The sequence below is a fragment of the Lipophrys pholis genome (assembly GCF_963383615.2).
Source record: "Lipophrys pholis genome assembly, chromosome: 13".
NCBI classification, from domain to species: domain Eukaryota; kingdom Metazoa; phylum Chordata; class Actinopteri; order Blenniiformes; family Blenniidae; genus Lipophrys; species Lipophrys pholis.
The window spans coordinates 13119385-13143900 of NC_137632.1; the positions used below are offsets into that span (position 1 = coordinate 13119385).

Here is a 24516-nt window from a genome sequence, read left to right on the forward strand (position 1 = left end):
ACTATGAAAGATTCAAAAAAGAGAATGTCATTTGAAGGTGAATACTTTTGTTATTCCTACCCTCATTCCAAATAAACTAAAACTTTTTAAGCATATATTTAAAATGTTTTACGATCATAACTATGGCGTGTATTTAAAATAATAAAGGAGACGTGAAATATTGGTATTTTGAGATGGTCAATTTTTATGGTTGTGACTGATAAATATAAATTATGAACAGTAAAAGAGGTTTAAATGCTTCAGCTCATGTTCAAGCTAAATGAAACTTACGGATGCCATTAAATTGTGGGATTAATGAATGTTTACATTGTATCAAATTTATTATGATGCACTGTCTGTAAATATAAAGGTTTTCAAAGGTTTTAATTTCAGTGTATTTTACTTTTTTAGAATCATTTATTAATCATTTTAAATGAATTGTCAAGTATAATATTCTTGCTTCTTAAAGACTAATAGATTTCTCTTGATTTTTTTATTCTGTTTTATTTAACATTTGGCCTCTTATCATGTTATGATCCTTTGTTTACTCCTATTGTTTTTTTTTAATCATCTGCAAAGGACTTGAGACTGCACTAACTTGCTTATTAATAAGTGATATATGATGGATTTGACTGGATAATTGATTATAGCTTTGTAAAAGTCAGCAACCTGTAGTCTCAGCTCACAGACATCCACCCTGAGGCACAATACCAGACGTAGTATATGATTACTTCTGGCATGTTGTGTAAATAATATAAAACACTTGCTTTTTGCTGCTCCTCAGCTGCCCAACACGAGTTGAGCTTGTTTCTGAAGGCTGCGTTTCTAGTTTTCCCTCATGGAAATGGTAACCTGGTCTACGTCAGGGCCCAGCTGCCGTGTCAACTCTAAAATCCCCTCTCAGGTGGGGTTAACTTGTAAAGGAGATTATACTGTTGGTGTGAAAGGAAACTGCTGACCTGCCTGTGTTTGCTGTAGGTGTCTTAGCGAAATAGACTCCTGACTCCATGATACTATTTGTAGTTTGACCTCGGATAGAGATTGGAATCCCGCCTTCGGTGGGTTTACAATGATGAGGAATTTAAGTGTAGAGTAAACGACCTTTAAAAAGAAACATGACACAGTCAAATTCAACATTTTATTGCCCTTAGAGCAGCAATATAATAAGTGAACCAGCCTGACAGTGTGACATAATCAGGAATTGTCTTGTACAAAGTAAGGTATAACCATCTAACCTAAAAAATAAACGTCGCCATTGTAAAATATTTGTTGTTCAAAACAGGATACAAATTGTCCAAAACAAACATGATCATTACCAATTCACTTCTTCATTTTATATTATATACTTCAAATCTTATAAATAAAATAATTCCAAGATGCTTTTAGTAGTCTGCACACCAGGTGCTTAGAATGCAAATGCAAATATGCGGATATACTGAAATGTAAAAGGCTCTAATGAAATAATACAAAAGTGGATTCTACAGATTGAGGGTGTTTCACTGGACTGGCATGCCGCAGTAAAATGGAAAGACCTGTACAAAAAAATCCAATTAATCTCAGAATAAAACAAATGGGGGTGAAAAAAACCCAACTTTATATCAAATGACATTGCCTTAAGGACACTGTGATGTTCACGAGCAGCGGGAATTGGGTGGTTTAGCTGGATTAAAAATGACAAAGCCTGTGGTATTATACTGCAAAATGTAAAACCATCATTAAAATACATTTGCGGTCTCCGTGATATTTTATTCCAGATCCTAAATGTATCATGCCAACGTCTCTATGTTGAACTAATGTACCCAATAAGCTGCTAATATTAGCTTTACAAGACAAATGATACCGATTGCTAAAGCTGTGAAATTTGATTGGACTATCTTGAGCCAAATGCTGAATGGTACGTCAGCGTGATCGCTAATAAAAATGACAAAAAAAAAACTGCGATGAATGAAAAAGTACACATGGAATAAGTCTGGCAGTTCAAGGCACAATACTTCATGTTCACTTTCTACACTTTGTCTGCATCTTTCACTCTAGTACTTACTATCCCAACCCACTTTTCCACTCCATTCTACAAGTATATATACGGTTTCCTTTCCTTTTTTCACTTTTCATGTTCCTTTTTACATCACTTAACTGCATATCTCTCGATCAAACACTTTCTTTAATGCGCCTACTGGACTTTCTTTTTTTTTTCTTCTTCTCGTTTTCATGCGAGTATCTTATCGTACCATTCAGCCTTTTGTGCTCGTTCCTTGGATGTATTTGTCGAAAGTCTGTGCTTGGGTGTTTCAAAGGACGCTTCTGGGAACAGCCTTTCTGTGTTGCTGCTTGGGTGACTTCGGGGAGTTGTCTGGAGGGGGCCACTGTGGTTTAGTTAGCTGAATATCATCCTCTATTTTAAAGGCTTTCTTTGGGGGATCGAACTGTGGGGGCCAAACGACAGAGATTTTGTTGCTCTGTGGTTTGTTTTCATCTAACGTTTTTCTCATTTCACTTTCACTATGTGTTTTGCCGAGTGAACTTATGGAATATCTCCATTCTAGTTTCTCATCTGAGGGAATAGGTCCACCACTTCCTGCGGTAGGGTTCTGCCCAAGTCCATTATCGTAATTCCCTTTGGACTTGAGAAGCTGTTTGTAATGGTGTAGGCAGTAGAAATGTCCATGGAGAGAGACATAATTTCCAAGGCTACAAAGGAAAACACAAAATTCTTCAGTTAGATGGTGAACCACATCAAGATCAATAACATATTACCCTGTCCTGACTTGTACTTATATCATTAATATTGACAATTGCACAGCCAATATCTTATTGATTCTGCATTCAAAAGGAATTGAGATATTCAAAGAAACAGTGCACAAAAATGTAAATACAGTATTCCCAACTTATGCATATGTCATTCTCTAAGGGGAGAGAGTTATATAGTTGTTTTGAACATTTTCACAAATTCACATTGTTGACGTGTTGACTCTCTCCAGACTGATATTAAAAAGGAATTTATCAATTGAGATTACAATGTTCAAGGAGTACCTTCCAGCTGTTATTTGAGTAAATGCCGGCTTTACCTTAATTTATTCCTGCAGTGCTCGCAGCAGAAACAGGACTTATGGTACTTTCTTTTGTCCACTATGAGTGCATCCATCGGGTAAGCTCTCCTCCGACATGCTGTGCAGAGCTCTGACTTCGGCACTCGAGTCTGTTTCAAAGAGATGACATGCAGATCGTTTAGTTCTCTTTCATTTATCCCATGTGAACCATGCGTTTTGGGTTCAATCACGATGCCACAGAAATCCCTTCTCTATTTACCTTTGCAAATGAAAAGCAATAAACCAGGTAATGTTGGTCTTAAAATTAGGTGTGTGACATAGTCAGAGAGCAGAGGAGTTACTTTTTTGATAACCTTGATCATTTTACTTATGTTTGCACAAACATTCATGCATTTCCAACTCTCAAAGCACAAAAAACATGGTTGGGATTTTGTTAAGTCACAACAAATACAGGCATTCAAGCTCGGAGTACTTTTATTTCCAATTTCAAAGCTTAAAAGAATTGTTCTGAGTCTTTACAAATATTATCTACTAGTTTGTCATAATAAAGTCTGCCCATCACAGGTATTTGAATTGATTGAATAAAAAGAAGCGCATGTATATATTTGCATATACATATTTAAAACTTAACAATGACAGTGTTAAGAGAATGAAGAAAAACTACATTTAACTTGATGTTTACTCATTTACTCATGCAGTATATATTGGTTCAGGGCCAAGTGCTTGAGAAATGTCCAACTCGATCAAACTTCATGGGAGAATTTAAACCAACACGTTATTTATTCACAAAGTTTCAGCATTGAAATTCTGTCAATGAATATGTTTTATGAAGTTTGACACAGACGTCTGAACGGCCTTGCTTGTGAACAAACCTGCAACTTTCTTCACAGTTTGACACATTCCCATCAACCAACTTCCTGTGAGTCAAACTAGTTTTCCTATTGGCATGCTTCAAACCTTGAAAAAGTTTAGCACGTTAGCGCTGATCTTTTCTGCAGACCCTCTGTGGTTAAAAGGTTATAAATAACAAAAGCTGTTTCCTTCCTTGGGAAAAAAAACCCCCACATAATCCAAAGCAGGGAGTGGAAGCACTTCTCTTGCAAGAGAACACTGATTCTAATTCAAAGAGAACCCATTCATTGATCACGCTGTTAGGTAGTGCTGTTTCATGCCACACAGTTTTTACCTGATGAGACCATCTTCGTGTGATGAGACACTTGTGACGTCTCCTCAGAAACAGTGTAGCCTAAGCTCTTGAAAACGGTCTCGCTCTCTGACCACGTCTCGTGGAAATTCCTCAGCAGTTTCTCTGTGGCGTCTTCGTCGTATGTTTCTGTTCGCCTGGCAGCAGCTTTGCTTTTCACTGCATCAGCGTAGGAGAAAGGAACCCGTTGGGTCGACGCGCTCTCCGTGTGCTCGGTGACGGCTGTCCTGGTTCCGGTGACCTTGTTGCCGAAGTCGTCGACGTTTGAGAAATGCTCGGTCATTGATTTGGTTTCAGAGAAGCCCGATGGTTCGGCGGCAACAGTTTCTACCCCAGTTTTCTGCAGAGAGAGGGGGCTGCTGTGCTGAGAACCCCCCTTGGTCTCCCGAAGACTTTCCCCGTTTGAAGTGTCGGCTTTCGTTTCGCTCAGGTTTGACACAAGCTCCCCATGGTAGTTTTTCTCTTCTTTGAATGAGAAACTTTGCTCACCCAGTTCAAAAACATTTTTAATAGCCTGGATGTCAAATGTTGGCATTTCCTCTTCCAGGATGTGTGCTTTCTCATCGCCGCACTCTGGGTTTTCAGTGTCACTGTGAAGATGCTCTGTTAGTGGAATAAGCTCTTTTCTGGTGTATGATTTCTCTTCTGGTGATTGAAATTTGTTTACAAGACTAGACAAATCCGCCCGGGGAAGCTCATCCTTTTCTTTGTTCTCGTTTTCTGCCTCACACTCTTCCGTATCCGAGCCCAGTCGTTCTGGGATGGCAATGGGCTCCTTTCGCACGTAAATCTTATTAATTTCTGCTTTTCTTGCTTCTTCGAAAAACTCTCGCTTTTCTTTGACAGATGTGGATGATAACTCTGCATCTGGGTCATTTTGGCCCGATGCCACGTGGATCTGCGTTTCAGTCTGTATTTCATTTGCATTCAAATCTTTGTAAATATCGGTTTCACCTTTTGCATGTGCCGTATTGACACCAGGGAGCCGAGCCTCCTCAGATAAACTCTTTTTGGGCTTTTCTGTTGCAATCAGCATCCCGGAGGTTTCCACCACCTGGGACTCAATTTTGATTTGGCGATGGAAGGAGGGAGGCGACTCCACAATCTCTGATTTCTTTTCTGGGATTTGATTTGGAAGCAGCGGCGGTGGGGTGACACCTCGTGAGAGTTTTGCTGTTGTGTCCTTCAGTCGAGGCAAATTCTCTGCCTTGTCGAAGGTCGGGGAAGGTGTAATCCTGTTGAGGCGTGATGTGGGGGTGTCACACCTGCGCGGCGGCGGCGTGGGCGGTGTGGGTGGCCTGTGCAGCAGAGTTGGAGACAGCGCAACTCTCTGAGGAGAATTTGTTCTTCGCGTTGACTCGATGGTGATAAATGTTGGCGAGGGAGAACGCATCCTGAGTAAAGGTGACGGAGCCCGAAGGTCGACAGACTTGCACAGACTCACTTCTTCTCTTTGTTTTTCCTGTGAGCTCTTTTTCTTTGTTTGGTTCTCAACTTTGGCAGAGCCAATACTGATCCTGGATATTCTTGGTGTTGCTGCACCTGAAAGTGTTTTCTCAGAAATGGGCTCACGTTCATGCTTTCCCAGCATTTCATTGTCCAAAAGCATTAACTCTGCCTCTGCTAGTTTCCATACAAGTGAAAGAATTTCTTCATTTTTTTGTACATCACTGGCTGTCATAGATCCCAAAAGTTCACATTTTCTTTCCGGAGTCATGAGCCAGTCTGGTATTGTACTTATCAGGCTCTTCACAGTTTCAGAATCAGCCTTTCTTGAACCTCTCTGTATCTCTGAGATGTGAGAGATTAACACTTGGACCTTTTGCCTCTGAGACTCCTCTTTTCTCTCCGTTGAAGACTTTACCAGTTCATTTTGTTCTGACTCGCCTGTCACTGTAATTGGGACATTCCTACTTTCTTCCGGTGGTTCCTTTGCGCTCTGCTGAGTAACTGTCATTTCTCTCTTCTGAGATCCCTTCACATGCTTTTGAACTGCTTTTTGTTGCTGGGAATTCTCATCATCTTTACTTTCTGTGGTAATGGCTTCTCTCTTGACTTGAATGCGCTCTTCTTTCATACTTTTGTGAATTTGGGAAACTGTGACTGTTTCCTGAGTTTGGTGGGTTTTTTCTGACGTGGCTTTCTTGTTTTCTATTGCCTCTGTTTTGGTATCTGTTAAAATTTCTTTACTTTGAAATAATTGCACAGCTCCTTTGGACTTTTTGGACTTCTTTTTCTTTTTCGTTGCAGTTTGAGTCTCTGGTTGAGGCCCAGTGTTGCTCACAGTAACAGTCGGCACAGAAGCAGCAGGAGCAGGAGTGATAACTTTCCTAATCTCTGGCTTTAACTCTGTCTTCACTTCTTTCGGTTCATCGATTACTTTCACCACAGCGGTTTCCTTTACTTCTACTCTGTAATCTTCCGAAGTGCTTTGTTTCTCACTCTCACTGGACATTTTTATCTCTGCTTGCTTTTCTTGCTTATTGTTCTTTTTCGATTTTTGGTTTGCTTTCCCTGATTTACCATTTGTGTTTGCAGTTGCTGTTTCTGTTTGCATTGGCTGATTAGGGGCACTTTCCTGGCTTTTTGTGGAAGAATGATCACTTTTCTTATTATTATCACACTGCTCTGACTTGGACACCTTTATATTTTCTTTTGAGGTTTCCTTTTGGGCAGCTGGATCAGGACAGTTGTTGGGCAACTGTGCTTTTACAGTTTCGGGTTTCACCTTCTCAGCTAGTGTTTTGTCTTCTTTTGTATCCTCAGATTTGCTGGAGCCTTTTGCTTTGTGATGATTAGATTGCTTCTTTGTATTATCGGTAATGCTCTCTGTGTTTGCAGCACTAATTGAGGCCTGGACTTTCTCAGTCATGGCAGACTGAGCCGACTGCTTGGAGGAAACAGACACTGTTTTCTGTGTCGTTGTTTGCGTCTGTTGTCTAACACTTGAGACGGTTGAGGTTTTTTGAACGGAGACAACCTTAGATGTCTCATTAGCAACAATTTGCTGTTGAGCAGATGATATAATTGCAGAACCTGCAAGGAATTTTTCTTGATGAACATTGGCATTTGAGAATAGAACCTGCTTGGATGAATCACTTGATTGAAACTCTGAATGAACACTCCATCCTGTCTTTTCATCTCTGGTCTGTGTGGTTTCAGGGCAGCTATAATTTGACTGCGCTGTATCTTTTGCTGAAAGCATCTCGAGAGCAGAAACAACTGAGTCATGTACCAAAGGAGGAGTTGGTGTGGTTGGCGGTGTGTTCTCATCTCGCAACTTCCTGAACTTCTCTTCTGCTTTAATTAACGGTGTGTTGAATCTGCTCATTTTCCCCCGCATGAAAGGAGGAGGAGAGGGAGGGGGAGTGAATTTCACAGGAGCAATGTAAACTTTCTTTAGTGGTTGAGGTGATGGCGACAGTGGAGGAATCTCATATGGAATAGTTTTTGACGTCTGTGTTGTTGTTTTTGTTTGGCTTTGACTCATTCTCACAACTTTCTCTGATGTGGCCTCCACCTGTTGTGTTCTACAGACTTCCACTTTAGATTCCAGTTTGGGAACTGGGTGTAAAGCAGGGCCTTTCACTTTTTTCACCGTCATCTTTTTTGCTTTTGCTGGTGATGGATGAATTGTCTGTGCTGGCATTCTCTCCAGTTCTTGTAGAGAGGGAGGAGGAGGAAGAAAATCTTGCTCACTAGTGAGTGGTGGAGGTGGAGGAAGAATCTGATCAATATCAGCAGAGGGAGGAGGAGGAGTAGGAGGAGGAGGAGGAAGGTCAGCATCTGTCAGTGGTGGAGGTGGTGGTGGGAGGGGTAGCTCAGGCTCTGGTGTTTGGGATTTTAGGACGTACACATCAGTTTTCACTTTAGTTTTACCTTGTTTTAGCATTCCCTTTTGATTGGATTTAAGATTCCGAAACTCAGTTTTCACTGTTTTAATGCCGTGGTTTTGAGTAATAGTTTTATGCTGCACCACCGTTTCTTGAGTGGACTGCTCGACAGCATAAGACTTTGTTTGATTGATTTCAGTTTCATTAGATGTAGTGTGACTCTCTTCTGACGATTCAACCACTTTTGCTGTTTTTATCTTTTGTATGTTTCTTTCTGCATCTGTATTCAGGTTCTTAACAGGGGGACTCTGCTTGACCTGCACTCTTCTGTATGCTCCAAGTTTGACTTTAGGAGAAACACGCTGTGCTGTTTCCATCAATGATTTTATAGTGCCTTTAACATCCCCCTTTATCACTTCCTCTTTTTCTAACTGGGTTTGTTCCTGTGTATCATACAGTGACTTTATTGACATCTTGACATCACCCTTTGCTTCCTCCTCAAAGCTTGAACTCCTTTGCAACTTTGGTGAAGATGGAGTGTCCATTAAGAGCTGAATTGTTCCTCTGACATCTCCCTGAACATTGATTTCCTGCTGACACACCTTTCTTTCACTGGAGGCGTCATGCAGACTTTGCATTGCTGTGTGAATATCACCCCGAACAATTTCTTCCTTTTCAACTTCTCTCACAGCCTTCTTTGCCAGCTCCAGTGATTTCAATGTGGCTTTGACATCTCCAGGGACTAAATCCTCAACAGCAGCTTCAGCCCTGGATGTTGACGATTTCTCAAGGGACCGCAAAGCCCCTTTGATATTTCCTCGTATGATATCTGGCTTCTCCACCTCTTTGTACCGCCTCTGAGCCCTCTCCAAACAGCGCAGGGCTTTTGGTATGTTGCCTTTCACCACCTCCTCTTTCTCGACTACAACGGTCTGATTTACTGATTCAGACAATGAATTCAAAGCTGCTCTTAAATCACCTTTGACAATCTCCTCCTTCTGGAGTCCTTCTAGAGATAGGGCTGGTTCTGACATAAAAACTTTCACCGTGTTGTGAACATCCCCAGGTATAACATCCTCAACTGTCCGCTCAATTTGTGTTTGATTACGACCAAGGATGCGTTTTGTGCCCTTGATATCACCACCAACAATCTCCATTTTATTTGGGTTATCAGATGGTGTCTCGTCAGGTCCCAAGTGGAGCTGTTTGAGATAGTCAAGAGCTCCAGATTCAATGCATGTAGAGTAAAAGTTGACATTTCCTTTTTCGGCTTCGTCTACTCTTATCTTTACCGTCTGATCAGACTTGTCTTCACTAGACAGTCTTTTAAGAGCACTCCTTATGTCTCCTTTTACAATATCCTCTTTTTCGACATTTACATTGTCTTGTTGGTTCATGAGGGAATATATTGTCATCTGCACATCTCCTCTTTCATCTTCCTGGATGAGTATTCCATGTTTTGCGGAGCCATCCTCATTGAACAGGTTGCTTATAGCTTTTTGAATGTCACCACGTAATACTTCCTCTCTGTCAATATTGGTTGATCTCTCTTGGCTGAATAGTTGTTGCACTGTAGAGCTGATATTCCCCTTCTCCTCTGAATCTATAACAATCTGCTGCTCTTTTGTCTCCTGTCTGTTCAGTAGATTCATCATAATAGTCTGCAAATCTCCCGTGATGACTTCCTCTCGTTGGATCTCTGGAGCCTCCTTATTCATCAGCTGGTATTTTGCCATCCTAACGTCGCCAATTTCATCAGTTTCAATGAGAATTCCCTTCGACTTGACCATTTTCTGACTATAAAGTTCCTCAAGTGTTCCTTTGATGCTCTTGCCTAAGATTTCGGTTCTTTCTATTTTTGTCTCATTAAAGTCGTTCAGTGGTGTGGTTTCAAAGAGCCATGTTGTGGTCTTTACATCTGCTTTTGGAATCTCCTCCTGAGTGACTGTTGTGTTCTCTTCTTCCTCTGTTTCTTTAATGTGGTCAAGAGGATTTTTCTCAAAAAGCCATACTGATTGTTTGACGTCTCCCTTTGCAACCTCTTCCTTTTTGACCGTTTCAATCAAATTTTCAGAGCTCATGCTTCTTATTTTGTCAATTGACTGAGTTTCAAATCTCCACTTAGCAGTCCTGACGTCACCTTTTTGTATTTCGCTGACATTAACAGTTTTAACACTTTCCAGTGATGAGTTGTCGGACTCAAAATGATGTTTGTTCATCTTGACATTGCCACCTTGAATGTCCTCCACAGTTTTTATTAAAGGCCTCTTTTCTTCGGCAATCCTATCAAGAGGTTGGGTCTCAAATTTCCATTTGGCTGACATGACATCTCCTTTTTGCACATCTTGGTGAGTGACAGATTTGATGATATAAACCTCATCCGTGTCCTTGATAGCATCAAGAGGCTTGGTTTCAAACAGCCACCGGGTTCCGACAACATCGCCACGAGTCACCTCCTCACTTGTGACGGTCGTGACCTCATGGTAATGCCCCTCTTTATCCTGAATAGCATAAAGGGGCTGAGTTTCAAACATCATGGTGTAATTCCTCACATCACCCTTCTCTTCTTCGTCGCAGGTTATTCTTCCCGTTCTGATCATATCCATCTCTGAAGTAACATCATGAATTTTATCTAAGGAGCAGGTCTCAAAGATGAATCGACCCTTGTTTACATCTCCGCCTTGTACATCATTTACTGTACGATTGTTCACCGATTCCTCTTGGCAATCATGTATGGCGTCTATTGATTGGTTTTCAAAAAGCCATTTGCAGTTCACAACATTCCCTTTTTGTATATCCTCAGTCTGGACTCTCTTAAGCTTTTGCATCGATTCCTCGGAGGTTGATGTCATGATGTCGGTAGTTTGGTTTTCAAAAATATACTTCATTCTTGACACATCTCCAGATGCGATGTCTATCTCTGTGACACGCTTAAAAGAGTCAGCCTCCTCCCCAGTGAGGTTCTCCAGTTTCTCTGTCTCAAAAAGGAAACAAGCCATTCTGACATCTTTTCCGCTTATGTCCTCTTGCTTCACCGTACATGTTTTCAATACTGTTTCTGTCTCGTCATGGATGGTATCTAGTGCTTGCGTCTCAAACAGCCATGTGCAGGTTTTGACATCCCCCTTGCGCATTTCTTCAGCTTCATTCTCGCCCTGTAACTCCACTCTTTCATACAAGACATCCATTGGTTTTGTCTCAAACAGCCACTTGCAGGTTTTGACGTCACCTTTCACAACATCGACGTTTTTAATTGTTTCCACAATTTCTTCATCGTCAATGTTGCTGAAGTACTTTATGGCATCAAGAGGCTGCGTTTCAAACAACCACTTTGCGGTTTTAACATCCCCAGACTCAACTTCTTGTTTTGATATGCCTTTGATTATTTGATATTTGTCAATACTCTGATCAAACTGATCTATTGGTCGTGTTTCAAACATCCATTTGCATGTTGTCACATCTCCTTTTACAACCTCTTCGCGACGCACCGTCTTCACTTCATGGAAGTGTCCTGAGCTGTCTTGCATGGCGTACAGTGGAGTGGACTCAAACAAGTTTTTATTTGATATCACGGCGCCAGACGTTACACCCTCAATGAGAATCTTTTGTGATTCATTCCTCATGCTGATGTCTGTGCTTTCGAAGATTTGCTTGTAGTTTGACACATCCACTTTATCAATTTCTTCCAGGTCAATGGTTCGGATAACTTCTTTCTTTTCCTCTCTAATATGTTCCAGAGGATGGCTTTCAAATCTCCATTTCTGATGTCTAACATCACCCTTCTCTTCATCAAGTGCTACTGTTTTTTTCAGTTTTCCCACCTCTGCCAACTCCTTTAACTCTTCATTTGGAACCGTTTCAAAGTAATATCGAGCTGATCTCACATTCCCTGCAATAATTTCTTCTTTTGTCAAAGGAGGCGTATTGGAATCGTCTTTTAAAGTGTCCATTGGCTGTGTCTCAAATACCCAGCAGTTCTTGCGAACATCCGCCTTGCAGTATGTTCCATCCTCCTGTGTGAGGTCATCCTCAACATTGACAGTGCGAATGATCTCCTTCTTCTCCTCTCGTATGTGTTCGAGGGGTTGACTCTCAAAGCGCCACTTTTGGTGTCTTACATCACCTTTCATTTCTTCATTTACTGCAGCCTTCTTAAGTTTCCCTACATCAGCAAGATTTTTCCTGGCTACTTGAGGGCTAGTCTCAAAAAAGTGTCTTGCAGATCTGACATTGCCCCCAATAACATCTTCAATAGACTGAGGTTTGGCATTAGAGTCATCTTTCAGAGAATCCATTGGCTGTGTTTCAAACACCATGCAGTGTTTGCGTACATCAGCCCCAACAATCTCTTTTTTCTCCATTTGGGAGCTTTCCCATTCACTCAGAGAATTTATTGTTTTTATCTCAAACAACCACCTGCCCCAGTCTCCCTTATTGCTGTCCTCCATAGAAAGACTACACACAAGCTTCAGAGCAGTAGGCTCTCTGTTTGCCATGTCCAAAGGCTGAGTATCGAAGAGCCAACGTGAGGCAATGGAGTTCTCCAGTTCTGTTTCAATTTTGCGCACAGACTTAATCTCCAGCATCTGGCTTGACTGACCCATAATGATGCATTTAAACTGGGTGTCAAAAGTGCTTGTTACAGTTTTCACCTCGCCGTTGATTTCCTCTAACACTGACCGCAAGCTTAGCAGGTGGCTCTCATCAATGGTTTCAGTGTGCCCAAGGCTTTCCATGAATTTATTATCAATCATGTAAATGGTGGCATTTCCATCTTCTTCAGTGAATACAATCTCTTTGGTTAAATCCTCTTCTTTATGCATTTTGTTCAGGGTGTCCATTGTTTGGGTTTCGAACAACCAGGCTGCAGCTCGAACATCTCCCTTGTCAAATTTATTGAATTTGTTTTTATATTCAGTTGAGTTGATGTTTTGTGAGCCGAGCGCATCCATTGGCTTGGTCTCGAACATCCAGGCTGTACGTCTCACATCTTTTCCTAGAATCATTTCCTGCTGAATTATTTTATTGTCGTCTTCACCATCATCCGGGATGTCGTCTTTGATGGTATCTAGTGGTTTATTTTCAAACATCCAACGCATTGTCTGCACATCCCCAGGGAGAATCTCTTCCCATTCCCCATATTCTTCATCATTGATATCATCAGGGTTACGACCGTCATCCTCATACATGTATTCTTGGTTCTCCTTGTGGTTGGTGTCACTTTCATTGTAATCAATAAAGCACTCCTTCTCAATATTCTTGCGAACCTCAGGATGAATGTGCTTATAAAGACGTTTCAGCTCATTCATGCTTTTCTGCTTTAAGTAAGCCTCTCTGTTGAGAGGGCATTTGGATGAGTTCACTGGTTCTGGAGGTTCAGGTGAGTAGTGGCACTCTGGATTAACTTCACTGTCCAGTGGCATTTGGAGTAAGTCTGGTGGTGGGGGTGGTAGATAATCAGAATCATCAGCTGGTGGGGGTGGAAAGTCCTCGTAATCCATCACTGCAGCCATCGTGCCTTGCGTTACTTCAGTCGTCGACGTTTCACACACATCACTAGCCACTGTGCTGTTCTGAGTCACACTGGAGGACCACTTTGAACGATTGATGTCACGACCACACTTTGAGAGGAACAAAAATGATATTTGCTCTTCAATATTTATAGACCCATCACATCACTTCATGAAAAATCTGTTATTTACAGGTCACCTTGCTGTAATAGTTGCAGATAAACCGTAGAACATAACATATGAATAATCTCACTGAGCAGAATGTCTGCTTGTTGAAGGTTAATGAAACTGTTTCGATAAGTTTCTTTCAAATGATGCACAAACATATACATCAACATGACATGTTAAAGCAACATTCTATATTTCATTTCTGTTTAATGCCATTAAAAAGACATTTTGTCATTATAATTACATTCCAGTAATTATTGGTTCATATTGTGATGTTGACATTGGTGACATCTGACTCACCCACAATGCATGCAGATCTGATTTTGACCATAGCTTTCCTGTTTTTATATGTCATATAATAGTCTTCTGTCCCTGTTTACTTTTATTCAGACTGACTTTACACCCTGTGAGTACCACTAATTTGCATTATATCCATTTAACAAAAAAAAAACCGGAAACATGTCTTCGAAGTCACTGTGGGGAAAAGCCTTTGATAAATACATGTATACAAAACAAGACCATGTTTATCTTCACTTGACGTTGACACTTTAATCTAATCCATTGGAGATTCATGAAAAAATATGGAGCCAGGAGCAGCAGCAAAAAGCAACAGAAAATATTTACAAGGTGACCCACTTCCCTGCCGGAAGACTACTTCTGCAGATTGCTGAATGAAAAAGTTTACTCTCGATTCCTGTTTTTCTTGCTTACATTCTTTTTCAGTGTAACTCCCAGTGTAACTTTTCTGCTGAAACAAACTAAACATGTTTTCAGTAAATCAATCACTGCTGAAACGTTATGGTTTGTGACCTAATATGTAGAGTATTTCTAATTCAAGTTAATACAGTCAAATAATGAATATTCCACATCGTAAGCTTATTCTATTGAATCTTTATCACGAACTGAAGTGAAAACTATTACCTTAATGGGTTTTTGTGGAGCGGCCTCCTCTATAGTTCTCTCAAAGCGATCCCTCAATTCTTTCGTGGTGTATCTGGGAAACTCTTCTTCTGAAAGTGAGCACATAAAAACAACACATACAGGACTTAAATTGGCACAGCAGTGACAGCTCATACAGAATGGCCTGGAAAAAGCCGTTATGCAACCTACCTGTTTCATCTTGATGGTTTTCACAACTGGATGACAAATTGTTCTCACTATATGACACCTGTATATGAAAAGAAATGCTGTGAGCGTTGCACAGAGATATACCGAGGAGTCGCTTCAAGAGCTATGTACTTTTTCTTTTGAATGTATTGTTTTTAATCTTAACGTAATCGCCCCCAAATTCTGACATTAATTACCAGAATCTGATTGACTGTGGATAATTAAAGTTTTCGCTACACAAGGCAATCCACGGTGTTTGCTCATTTGCAAGTCTTATTAAACTGCCTGCGAGAACGCGGGGATTGCTAAAAGTCCTGTACCATCGTTTCTTGGTTGAAATTCTGCTGCTCGCTGCCTGGGATGACCTGCCTGCTGCTTGACACCGTCACCTCTGAGTTTGACGACTCCTGTGAAGAAGAACGGGTTGGCAGTCAGACGTGATGAAAACGTTTGGATCCCACGCAAACACAAATGCCTCTCTGTCTGAATGCGCCGCATCATCCCCGATACCTCGTCATGACCACAGATGCGAGTTCACTCGACTCAAATTTACTGTGCCAGCCAAAGCTTAATGGTACACAACTGAATATCATGCAGAGAAGATGCTAGACCAGATTGCTTACTGCAGTTTGAAATGACTAATCGCAGATGGAGGTAGGATGACAAAGAGGGCATCAATCTGTTTGCGCACACTAATCCATTACAGAATTTATTTTTTATTGTTTTACCCATTGCTTTGTTAAGCTTTAATCTGGCAAAAGGAGCAACTGTGTAAGTGAAAATGCCTTAAAGCTTTGAAAGGAGGCTGCTGAAAATGTCAACTAATATCTGAAACTGAAGCCCACACACTTTGCAATTGGTGCAATAAGAAGCGCTAAGAGCCTCGCAGTTAACATTTGGCCAAAATTACATATCTTTTAATTGCTATATTGCCCATGCACTATTGCAAATGGGAGGCTAAATGAACGAGTGCATAGATACCAGCTCAGGTCAGATATAAAACATCCTCAGGACCTAAACACATTCATCTGTTTCATGCTCTCTGTATCTACCTGATGAAAACGCTCTACATAATGTGTACCTGCACAGCTCTGTGGTGAAAATGAAACTGGGTTACACTGTGTGAAGTTGCAGTTTCCTGGGTCTCAAATTGTTTCCTCACACTTGCAAGTCCCCCAGGCAGGGAACAGACCTCCGACTCTTCCATGACCTAATGAAGCAGGAAACATCATTAGCCGCCGCCACTTCTACACGACCTGAAATCAAACGGCTGCTTTATGGGGCTATTCTGGCTGGCATGCACGCAGCACAAGCTGTCAAAAGTGGTCCGAGTAATGCAATTTGGTAATTTGGTCATGTATTGGGTTTTAGAGTTTTGTATTCTTCTGAGCAGTTTTACCAAGAAAAGTAAACAATGTGTTCAGCTTCCTGCAGTCGTTGTCTATAGCAAACACGACAATCCGATGAGGATTGTCTCGTGTTTCTTTTCTATTTATACAGGTCTGGAACACTGCTGACCTCCTGTCATAGATTTAAATTGGTCAACAACACCCCTAATACTGCTTGACAATACTCAGAATAATGAAGACAAGAGCACCTCGGTGCAGTGCAGCTAATATCCTACATGGATTTCTTGCAGATTCATTTCAGATCATACAACATGAAAGCAAGCAAACAAATAGCACTGAGCAAAGAGGGCTTTGATTAAACACGTGTTTTCTGCTACACAGGCAGCTCTGTCAGGTACAATAGCCACAGCCTGCACTTGGAACAATGCTTGTCCATGTAGAAGGTGAAGTACCCCGCTGGGAATGGTGTTGTCTGCTTGCTTGGAGACAGCTGGAGACACGGCCTCACAGTTGGCCAGTGGGATGACCTCTGAGTCCACAGAGTGAATCCGGATTCCTCTGGTTTAAATCTTTCAGGAAATCCTGTCCTGGTTAAACCTGCACTGCCTGCAGCTGAGGCACAAGAAGCCAAATGTTAAAAAAAAACAACAACACTTATTAAGTAGTATCGTTAAGTATCACACCAAACTAGATACAGTGATGCATGAAGCATGAAGCACTGCTTGTAAGCACCCTCTGATGTTATACTGACTAATGAATGAGTCAGATGAGTGCACTACAGTTTGAGTACACATATACAAATATAAGACTTGACGATTATTTAATATTTAATTATAATTTATTCTACATTAAATCTGAAATCGAACCACTCCTAACTCTGGTCTTATATTATCATCAAGAGAATCACTTGTGAGCTGCTACAGTGCAGGAGGTGCTCCTGTAAATGGTATCTTTAAGATACCCCTCTGGCTGATTATTTAAATTAATTATACACCTGTCTCCTCACACTAAGTTATTCACTTGATGTGAGAGACTTATTAAAATGTGGGTACACAATTGTCCAAGGTGACTGTTATTATCAGAATGCAATGATTCTGCTTCACGCCCTTGGGTGGAAACATTCAGGGCCACATTTTAATGAGCAACATCTAAAATCAGAAAAGAACATGGTTTAGCTGCAGTGGAGGCATGTAATGGCGCGCTTGGGAAAGTTTAACAGCAAAGAATCTAAGTACAACATTCAATTAGACTACCCCATTTATCGTATAAATGTTCTGAGTGTGACATAAATTACCTCATTAAAGTGTCATCTATTGTCTTTAGATATAGTCTTGTAACTTAGTAGATAGCTGCTACAGTGGCCAGTGTTTTTCAGATTTCTTTCAATGTGTGCCTGCATTGTGTACACAGTCTTGAAAGCACATTGCTGTTCTAATAATGTGTCCTTTAACAAACTAAAAAATGTAGCACCATTGATATCAAAAGCAGGTTCTTGTAATTAGTGTGCATGTAGATCCAGGATATCTGCACAACCACTGAAAGATGGGTTCTATTACAGAATGTTGCTCTTTTGCTAATATGAGCATTCTTGTTGGGTATTGTATATTTTGTTTTGGACAATTGTTTGCTTATTGTTTGTCACTTCTTAGGTGTGTCAAGATTACCAAACTAGTACCCAAGCGGTCATAGGTCCCAGTCCACTGTGATTATAAGATTCTATAGTGAAGATGTGAGATTTAATGCTTTTGTTATTCAACAGTATAACCTCCGGACATGACCAGATGTGAGCTATGTCAGTCTGACACAAACATAGACACTTTGTCTTTGCTCTGACAGTTAAGTGTTCATTTTCATTGTGTTCATTGTACTCATTGTTTATTTATTTATTTATTTATTTATTATGTTAGAAAGAAAATTAAAACAAATGAACTGTGAAGTAGAGGCTCTGAGCCAATCACAATGGAACTAATGGCTATTTGAAAAATATGTATATGCTTTAATTATTCAAACAGGGATGAAGAGATGAGCACACTTGCTTCACAGTGAGAATAACCATGGTTCCTGTTCATGTGTCATGTTCTATCTGTGCAAATGTATTTTGTATTTTTGTTTCAGGTACTCCAGTCTCCTCTCACAGAACAAAAACATGCATTTGAAATCAATGGGTCATTCTAAATTCTGTTCTTGTGAACGTTAGTGTGACCTGTTGGTCTCTGTTTGCCTGTCCAGGTTGCGTCATGGTTTGTTGGATGGGCTCCATGCCCTCGTGATTCTCAATTGAATAAAGCGGCATGGGAGATGAGCGTTTTAATTATCCGCTTATGTTAACTGTGCACTCAACAAGTCTGAATGTTTCTCAAAATAGTCACTTTTATAACACAGAGAGAATTTAAGAGGATCATGTTTTCTATTAAAAATTGACTGTGTCTCTAAATATTGAGTTGCCACTCATCACTGAATGTGGTCTATACTTGATATCCATGTACTGAGTTTAGATGACCATTCACAAAGTTGTATTAATCATACTCTTTTTTAAATTAATATTTTTTTTTATTTTAGAACAACATAAGTTAATTAGTTCTCCACAAGACAAGCATCCACACACATAATATTATAAACACATCCAGCAGTAAACATCCAAAAGCTGTAACCTCATAGCTGCAAAGTTATAGTTTTTATGTTTTGGTTGTAGTAATTTTTTTTTATCATTTTATCAAATGTTCTCCTGCAGATAACAGAGTGACATCTGCATTCAAACTGTGGCCCAAAAGTACAGCGTGAATATCTTCTCAAAACACACAGAAGAAAATCTATATCTCAGCTCTGCTTTGGATGGAGACTTGAAAGCAGCAGCTTTATAATAACTTTCAGATTTATTTTTTTTCTGTCAGTAAAGGTCACGTCTAATAACTTTTTTTCTTTTTTTTCCTCCAAAGTCTGAAAACTCCATAAAGGATTCTGTCAATGAAAGATTTCTAAATCCATTACTGGAGTTACAGACAGATGGTGATTGAGCTTAATAGTGGGCTAATAAAAGTTCTCTCACACGTTAGTGTTGCTATCTCAAACTAATGGAAGAAAACACTGCTCCAACACTTATCTTTTTCGCTCCCTCTCTCTTTACTGCCGGCTGATTTGCAACCTATATGTCCACTATTTTAGCCTCGGAGGAATGGCGGGTATGTTTATGTAAACGAACTGCAGCATTAAGCCGGATCGGGAACAAGTCTGGCACTACTCTTAAACTGGGCTATTTCTATTACCTCACATGTTAGCTTTAGCAGTCGATCGTTGCAGGTGAAAATTTTGTGCCAGCATCATATTCCACTCGGGGTCACGGAGGCATTAAACTGTTAATGCCTTCAGTGGAACTCAAATTTTGCAACCCAAAAAAATAAAAAATAAAAAATGTCAACAGGCTGCGGCTATCCCATGACATGTGAGGCTGGACTGACAGCTCAAATAACAAGAAAGTGAAGCAATCTAGGCGCCATGCACTCGCTAAAATAAATCAAACCTATTTTAAACTTAACCACGATGGGTCGTGTTTCTCTGTGAAATATAGACGAAAAATGGGAGGTCAAGGCTGTTCTTTCTGAAAGCTTCTTTGTAACTTGCACTGATGATTGTATTTGCACCTCATTTCCAGTTACGCTTCAGTGATTCCTTTTTCATAAGTCATGGTTTTAAAGGAAATAAGGCAAATCGACACCTAGAAGAGTGGCCTTGGAACAGAATTAATCTCATGTTGAGCTATAATTATAGGGTCACTTAAGCATTGTAACCACAGTGTGATTCTTATTTTACTTCTTTATCTAGTTCTTTGTGTGGAATCATGCTCTGCATGAGGACGATGTTCACAAATTGAAGAGTGGCAGCCCTTCATGGTTTCTGTGTGGTCATCAAATAGGTATTTATAACGCACCAATACTTTCTTTGTCTTAGTACAAACATAGAACATAACTTGGATAACTTGATACAGATGACTTCGAGTAGCATGAACACTTACTTACAAGGTTTGATTCCTTGAAAACACAAAAACACAGGCTGTCTGTTACCTACCAGGGAAGGTGGGTGACGACTAATACAACTCAGATAGTAGAATCCCACAAGAAGGCCGCTGCGCCCCCCCGGCCTGCAGGGTCTCTCCAAGCCAAAAGCAAATCCCAGTCAGTGTTGGAGACCAGCTCCAGTACTATGTGTACACCTCTGTCCAACGAGCAGACAGTGACAGCTGATTTTATTTTAGACTCTCCGCCCACTTGCAAAAGATGGACGTGGAGTGGTTTTTTTTAGAGAGTGAGGCCTCCTTGCCTCCAATGTCAAGTCCCCAGAAAATCTATACAGAAATACTTCCTGTGGCTTCCCTGCAGTCTGCTTGTGTACTAGTAAATCAGGTCACAGTGGTTTCATCATCGCACCTTTCATCGGAGAGCACGGCCTATTCCAGCAGCTGCTACCGCCTGTCATGATATACCAAAATATGCCCTAACAAATACTCTCAAACAAGTACCCTCATTATTCTCCGCTAGTGATAATCCCAAAGCAGCGTGAAGTGGATGTCAGGTCGGTGCAAACTTAAGCATCGGTAAATGGTGGTGAAATGTGTTGGCCGTGCGCTGCGCCTTGCAGCGGGCCCGAAAGGGGGTCAGTGATGTAATGCTGTTTGTTGGGGAGAAGAGAGTTAAGGGGGCTGTAAATACGGCGAGAGACACTTCTGAGTGTGGACGAGCTCGCCAGCTCATCTTGTTTGGCTCAGCTGCAGACGCAGGCGATGGCGCCAGCCTGGCTCTGGTATGTCATGGAAGGTGGGCCAGTGTTTGGAGACGTGACATGTCTGCCGGGCTTCGGCACAACCACGTTCCTCCACAGAATGTGTAACTCATATCTGCATTCCTAGAGACCACCTGGTTTGAGGGGACACTTTATGTTCCCGCGGCCCGAAGAACCACGTTAGATATGCAAAAAAAAACAAAAAACCCAAAGAACAGTGATCATCTACTTTTTTAATTAGCTTTAATTGCTGGATAATATAATGTGATATATTAACTGTTTAAAAAAAAGTTTATACTTGCTTATCTTTCTAACATGCTTTTCTCCCAGACCAACAGGGACTATGAGGAAATTTCAGTGTGTTTCAAGGTCTCATGTTCTTTTCATGATGACACTGATTTATTCAGCTTGAAACCAGTCCTCCGTGATCCATAGCGGAGTTAAGCCATGCAGCGAGGGCAAAGGGAAAATATTAAACTCTCTCGCTCTCTCACACATACACACAGAAAAATGAGAAATACTTGCCAGTATGGATAATAAGAAGCAATGTTTATCAGATACTCTCGTTGTACAATCGGCCAAGAGGGAAAGGTGGAGGAATATGAGGTTAAATATTCTTTTTTTCAAAATCATCTACAAAAACAGTATTTCTACTGCTCTGCTGCCTGATGAAAGATTTATTTTACTGTAAACATTTAGTAATTATGTGCTTTGGGATTTATAGGTGGATTCTTAGAATAGTTGTTACGATATGTTACAGTTGTTATGGTAATAAAGTGTACAAATACAATATTTTTGTTCAATCACTGTTTATAGCTTGGTCTTGAATAGAGTTTGTAATATTGGTTGCCAGCCAGACTTCTTGTACACGTTTTCTTCTTTCTGTATGAATTTGACACACTATCTAGTCAAATCCAGTGTAGGGGAGTGAAGAGCCAAAACAAAGAACCACTTTTCTCGACACGGGCATCACAGAGCGACTGAAGAGGGCCACTTAGGATTCAGGCAGGGGGAATTTAAAAAACCCCAAAATCTTTAAGATGTTCTACATGAATGTTGCCAAAATAATAGTCCACAACAAATGACCAAACCCAAATATTTTAAATATTTAAAGGCTGGCAGAGCAAAAAGCTTATTGAATTTTAAATAACTTCCATCAACAAGCCCTTAAGCAAGGCACTGAAGTTCTGACTGCCTCCTACCGAAAAGTGGCTCTGTGCCAACTGACATGAGTGTTTGGTGGAGAGGCTTAAAGTGTGAATTTGTAAACCTCTCCGCTCTTGCAACTCCTCACCCAAACTGTTGCTGTAAATATCTTTGAGCTCTCTGTCACAGTGCCTGATTAAATAAGTGAGACGCCCAAAGGAAAAAGCCTCTGAGCTGTTTACATTACAACATTTAATTACATTGCTGAAGAAACAAAGAAAATGTCACATCCGCAAAGGCTGACAGACATGCCCGCCTGACATAATGTGAGGCGGCAAAATGGAAAACAAACAAGGCTTTTGTGTTGGAGGCGATCTTAACGCTTACAATTAAATAATGTCACAGCTCATTGATAGCTCTGTGTGCAGCAACAGTGCAATTCAAAGAACAATATCGCTATCTGAAAATGATCAAGCTGCCTCAAAAATATTTCCTATGTGAAATCCACTCACGTTTCCTGAGACACTCTAGCAAACTTAAATGATTGAATATCTTGAGATTTAATTTACCTGGCATTAATCACAATGCCAATGTCCACGTCTGCAGTTCTACCGTTTCAATCAGACATCTTGAGAATAAGCCACAGCAACCTATTTTTTAATTAAATCTGCAGGAGCTGTGCTGTGAAAAATACAGCTGGTCATCTCTTATCTCGTCACCTCTCCATGCATCCCCTGACAGAAGAACTTTTCCATATGTTTCATCGCAACTTTACGGCTTTCGGCTCTGACCGGGAAAACTTGGATGGCAAATATTTCACTCTTTTTGTAGATTCGCTCGGAATATTGCCAGCAGTGTTTTCATTTTGATCCTCTCCCCAGTAGAGTCTTGGTGGAGCTCACATCAGTGAGCACTGCATGCGGACCACAGGCAGATAGCACCATGGGGTGCATGACAATGAGCCACATCTCTGCCAGATGCCATTAAGAAGTGAGGCTATGAATCACAAGAATTCTCAGATTCACACACTTGCGAAAGAAAAAAGAAAGCCTTTGTGTTTGTGGCAGATTTGAGTTCTTTCATTGATCTTGATTGGCACATAGTGGTGAATAGGAGTGCTTTGAAAATGACAAAATCAGATATTATTAGCTGTTGCTGTCAAGGTACAGTGGCTACAGCACTTATTTGACTCAGACATAGCTAAATTTATTTTCTATTGCCTTGCTCGTCTCAACTTGAGATGGACATAACAGTTATGTATCAGCTGAGGTGACGAATGTAAAGCCTCCATAAAGCTCACCAAGCCTAACCAATGATGTCACGTATACGAGAGGGTGGTGATATGCTATATTTTAAGAAATGTCATGAGCTCCAAGTGTCTGTACACTGTGGCATCATGTAGAGTAGCAGCAGCTCTCCATAGTCACTGCTCTGTGTCCTGCTGCTTGTGTAGCGCACACACACACAGCGTCACCCTGTGCTCTGACCACAGGCCACCACACCGCCTCGCTCATGTCCACAGTATACTGTTAAAAATCCCTTTTTGTGTAAAAGGGATGATTGCAATGAAGTGACAGATGAGAATCACCTTCGTGCTTTCAAGCTGCAGATTTCACTCTTTTATTGAACAAATTGAATCAAAAGGCCGCAACGTCAAAGCAAAGCGAGGAAATAATCGTGACGCGCTTTGTTGACGGGTGCTTACTCTATTAGCGGAGACAGACGCGGTGAAATATTGAGAGGAAACCATTTGTTCATTATCACAAGGCTATTATCTTTGACAAACAAAGTCTTCTGTGGGCCACACAGAACATTACAAGAATACATCTCCCACTAGCATGCAGTGTATCCACCTGCCCGCGCTTAAGATGCAGTGACACACAATCAACTGAACCAATATCAAGTTAAGTTTCTAAAAATTTTCCTGCCTATGATCTTTTTTTGTCCACCAGCCCATTAGTTCGACACAAATGCCAGCAGATATGTGACACTGTACTTAAGCTGTGTTACTTCATCATCTGCATGTTAATATGATCAAGATGGATATGCTGATGTACTGCGTGTGCATGATTTTCAAAGTACTGATCATAAGGCTGAATGGAGTGACCTTAGTCTCACGTGTATTTAGACATCCAGGCTGCAAGGGATTGGCAACTGAATATTTATCCACTCATTTTCTATGGCACCCTATCCACTTCAGGTTGACAGGCAGGGCACGCCCAGCACAGGTCACCAGTGGGGGTCTTTCTGTGCTGAATTTGCATGTACTCCCTGTCCACATGTGGGTATTCAGGTTCCCTCCGGCAGTCCGGAAACTTGAATTAGAGGTTTATTTAAAATGACCTTTAAGCGTGACAGTGTGTGTCACTGTCACTTTGAAATGTTCAGGCTGAGATCAAT

The 24516-nt window shown here is 40.8% G+C and overlaps 1 protein-coding gene across 1 annotated transcript; it reads right to left on the reverse strand.

Moving 5' to 3' along the window:
• Positions 1-1103: 1103 nt before the first annotated feature.
• Positions 1104-20412, reverse strand: xirp2b (xin actin binding repeat containing 2b). The gene is made up of 9 exons (XM_080478961.1): positions 20260-20412; positions 16650-16809; positions 15930-16058; positions 15169-15255; positions 14852-14909; positions 14663-14751; positions 4213-13684; positions 3045-3175; positions 1104-2667 (listed from the first exon to the last, which is right to left on the reverse strand). Exons 3-8 carry the CDS (start codon positions 16053-16055, stop codon positions 3084-3086), a joined length of 9924 nt encoding a protein of 3307 aa, XP_080335087.1. The 5' UTR covers positions 16056-16058; positions 16650-16809; positions 20260-20412; the 3' UTR covers positions 1104-2667; positions 3045-3083.
• Positions 20413-24516: the final 4104 nt, after the last annotated feature.

What these genes read in the sequence shown, in the direction of transcription:
- xirp2b (XM_080478961.1), bottom strand. Translation starts at nt 16,055, where the DNA reads ATGGAAGAGTCGGAGGTCTGTTCCCTGCCTGGGGGACTTGCAAGTGTG. An exon ending in TTCACCACAGAGCTGTGCAG is followed by an intron (nt 15,256 to 15,929) that starts GTACACATTATG and finishes TCTTCTTCACAG; the next exon opens with GAGTCGTCAAACTCAGAGGT. An exon ending in AAACCATCAAGATGAAACAG is followed by an intron (nt 14,752 to 14,851) that starts GTAGGTTGCATA and finishes GCTCACTTTCAG; the next exon opens with AAGAAGAGTTTCCCAGATAC.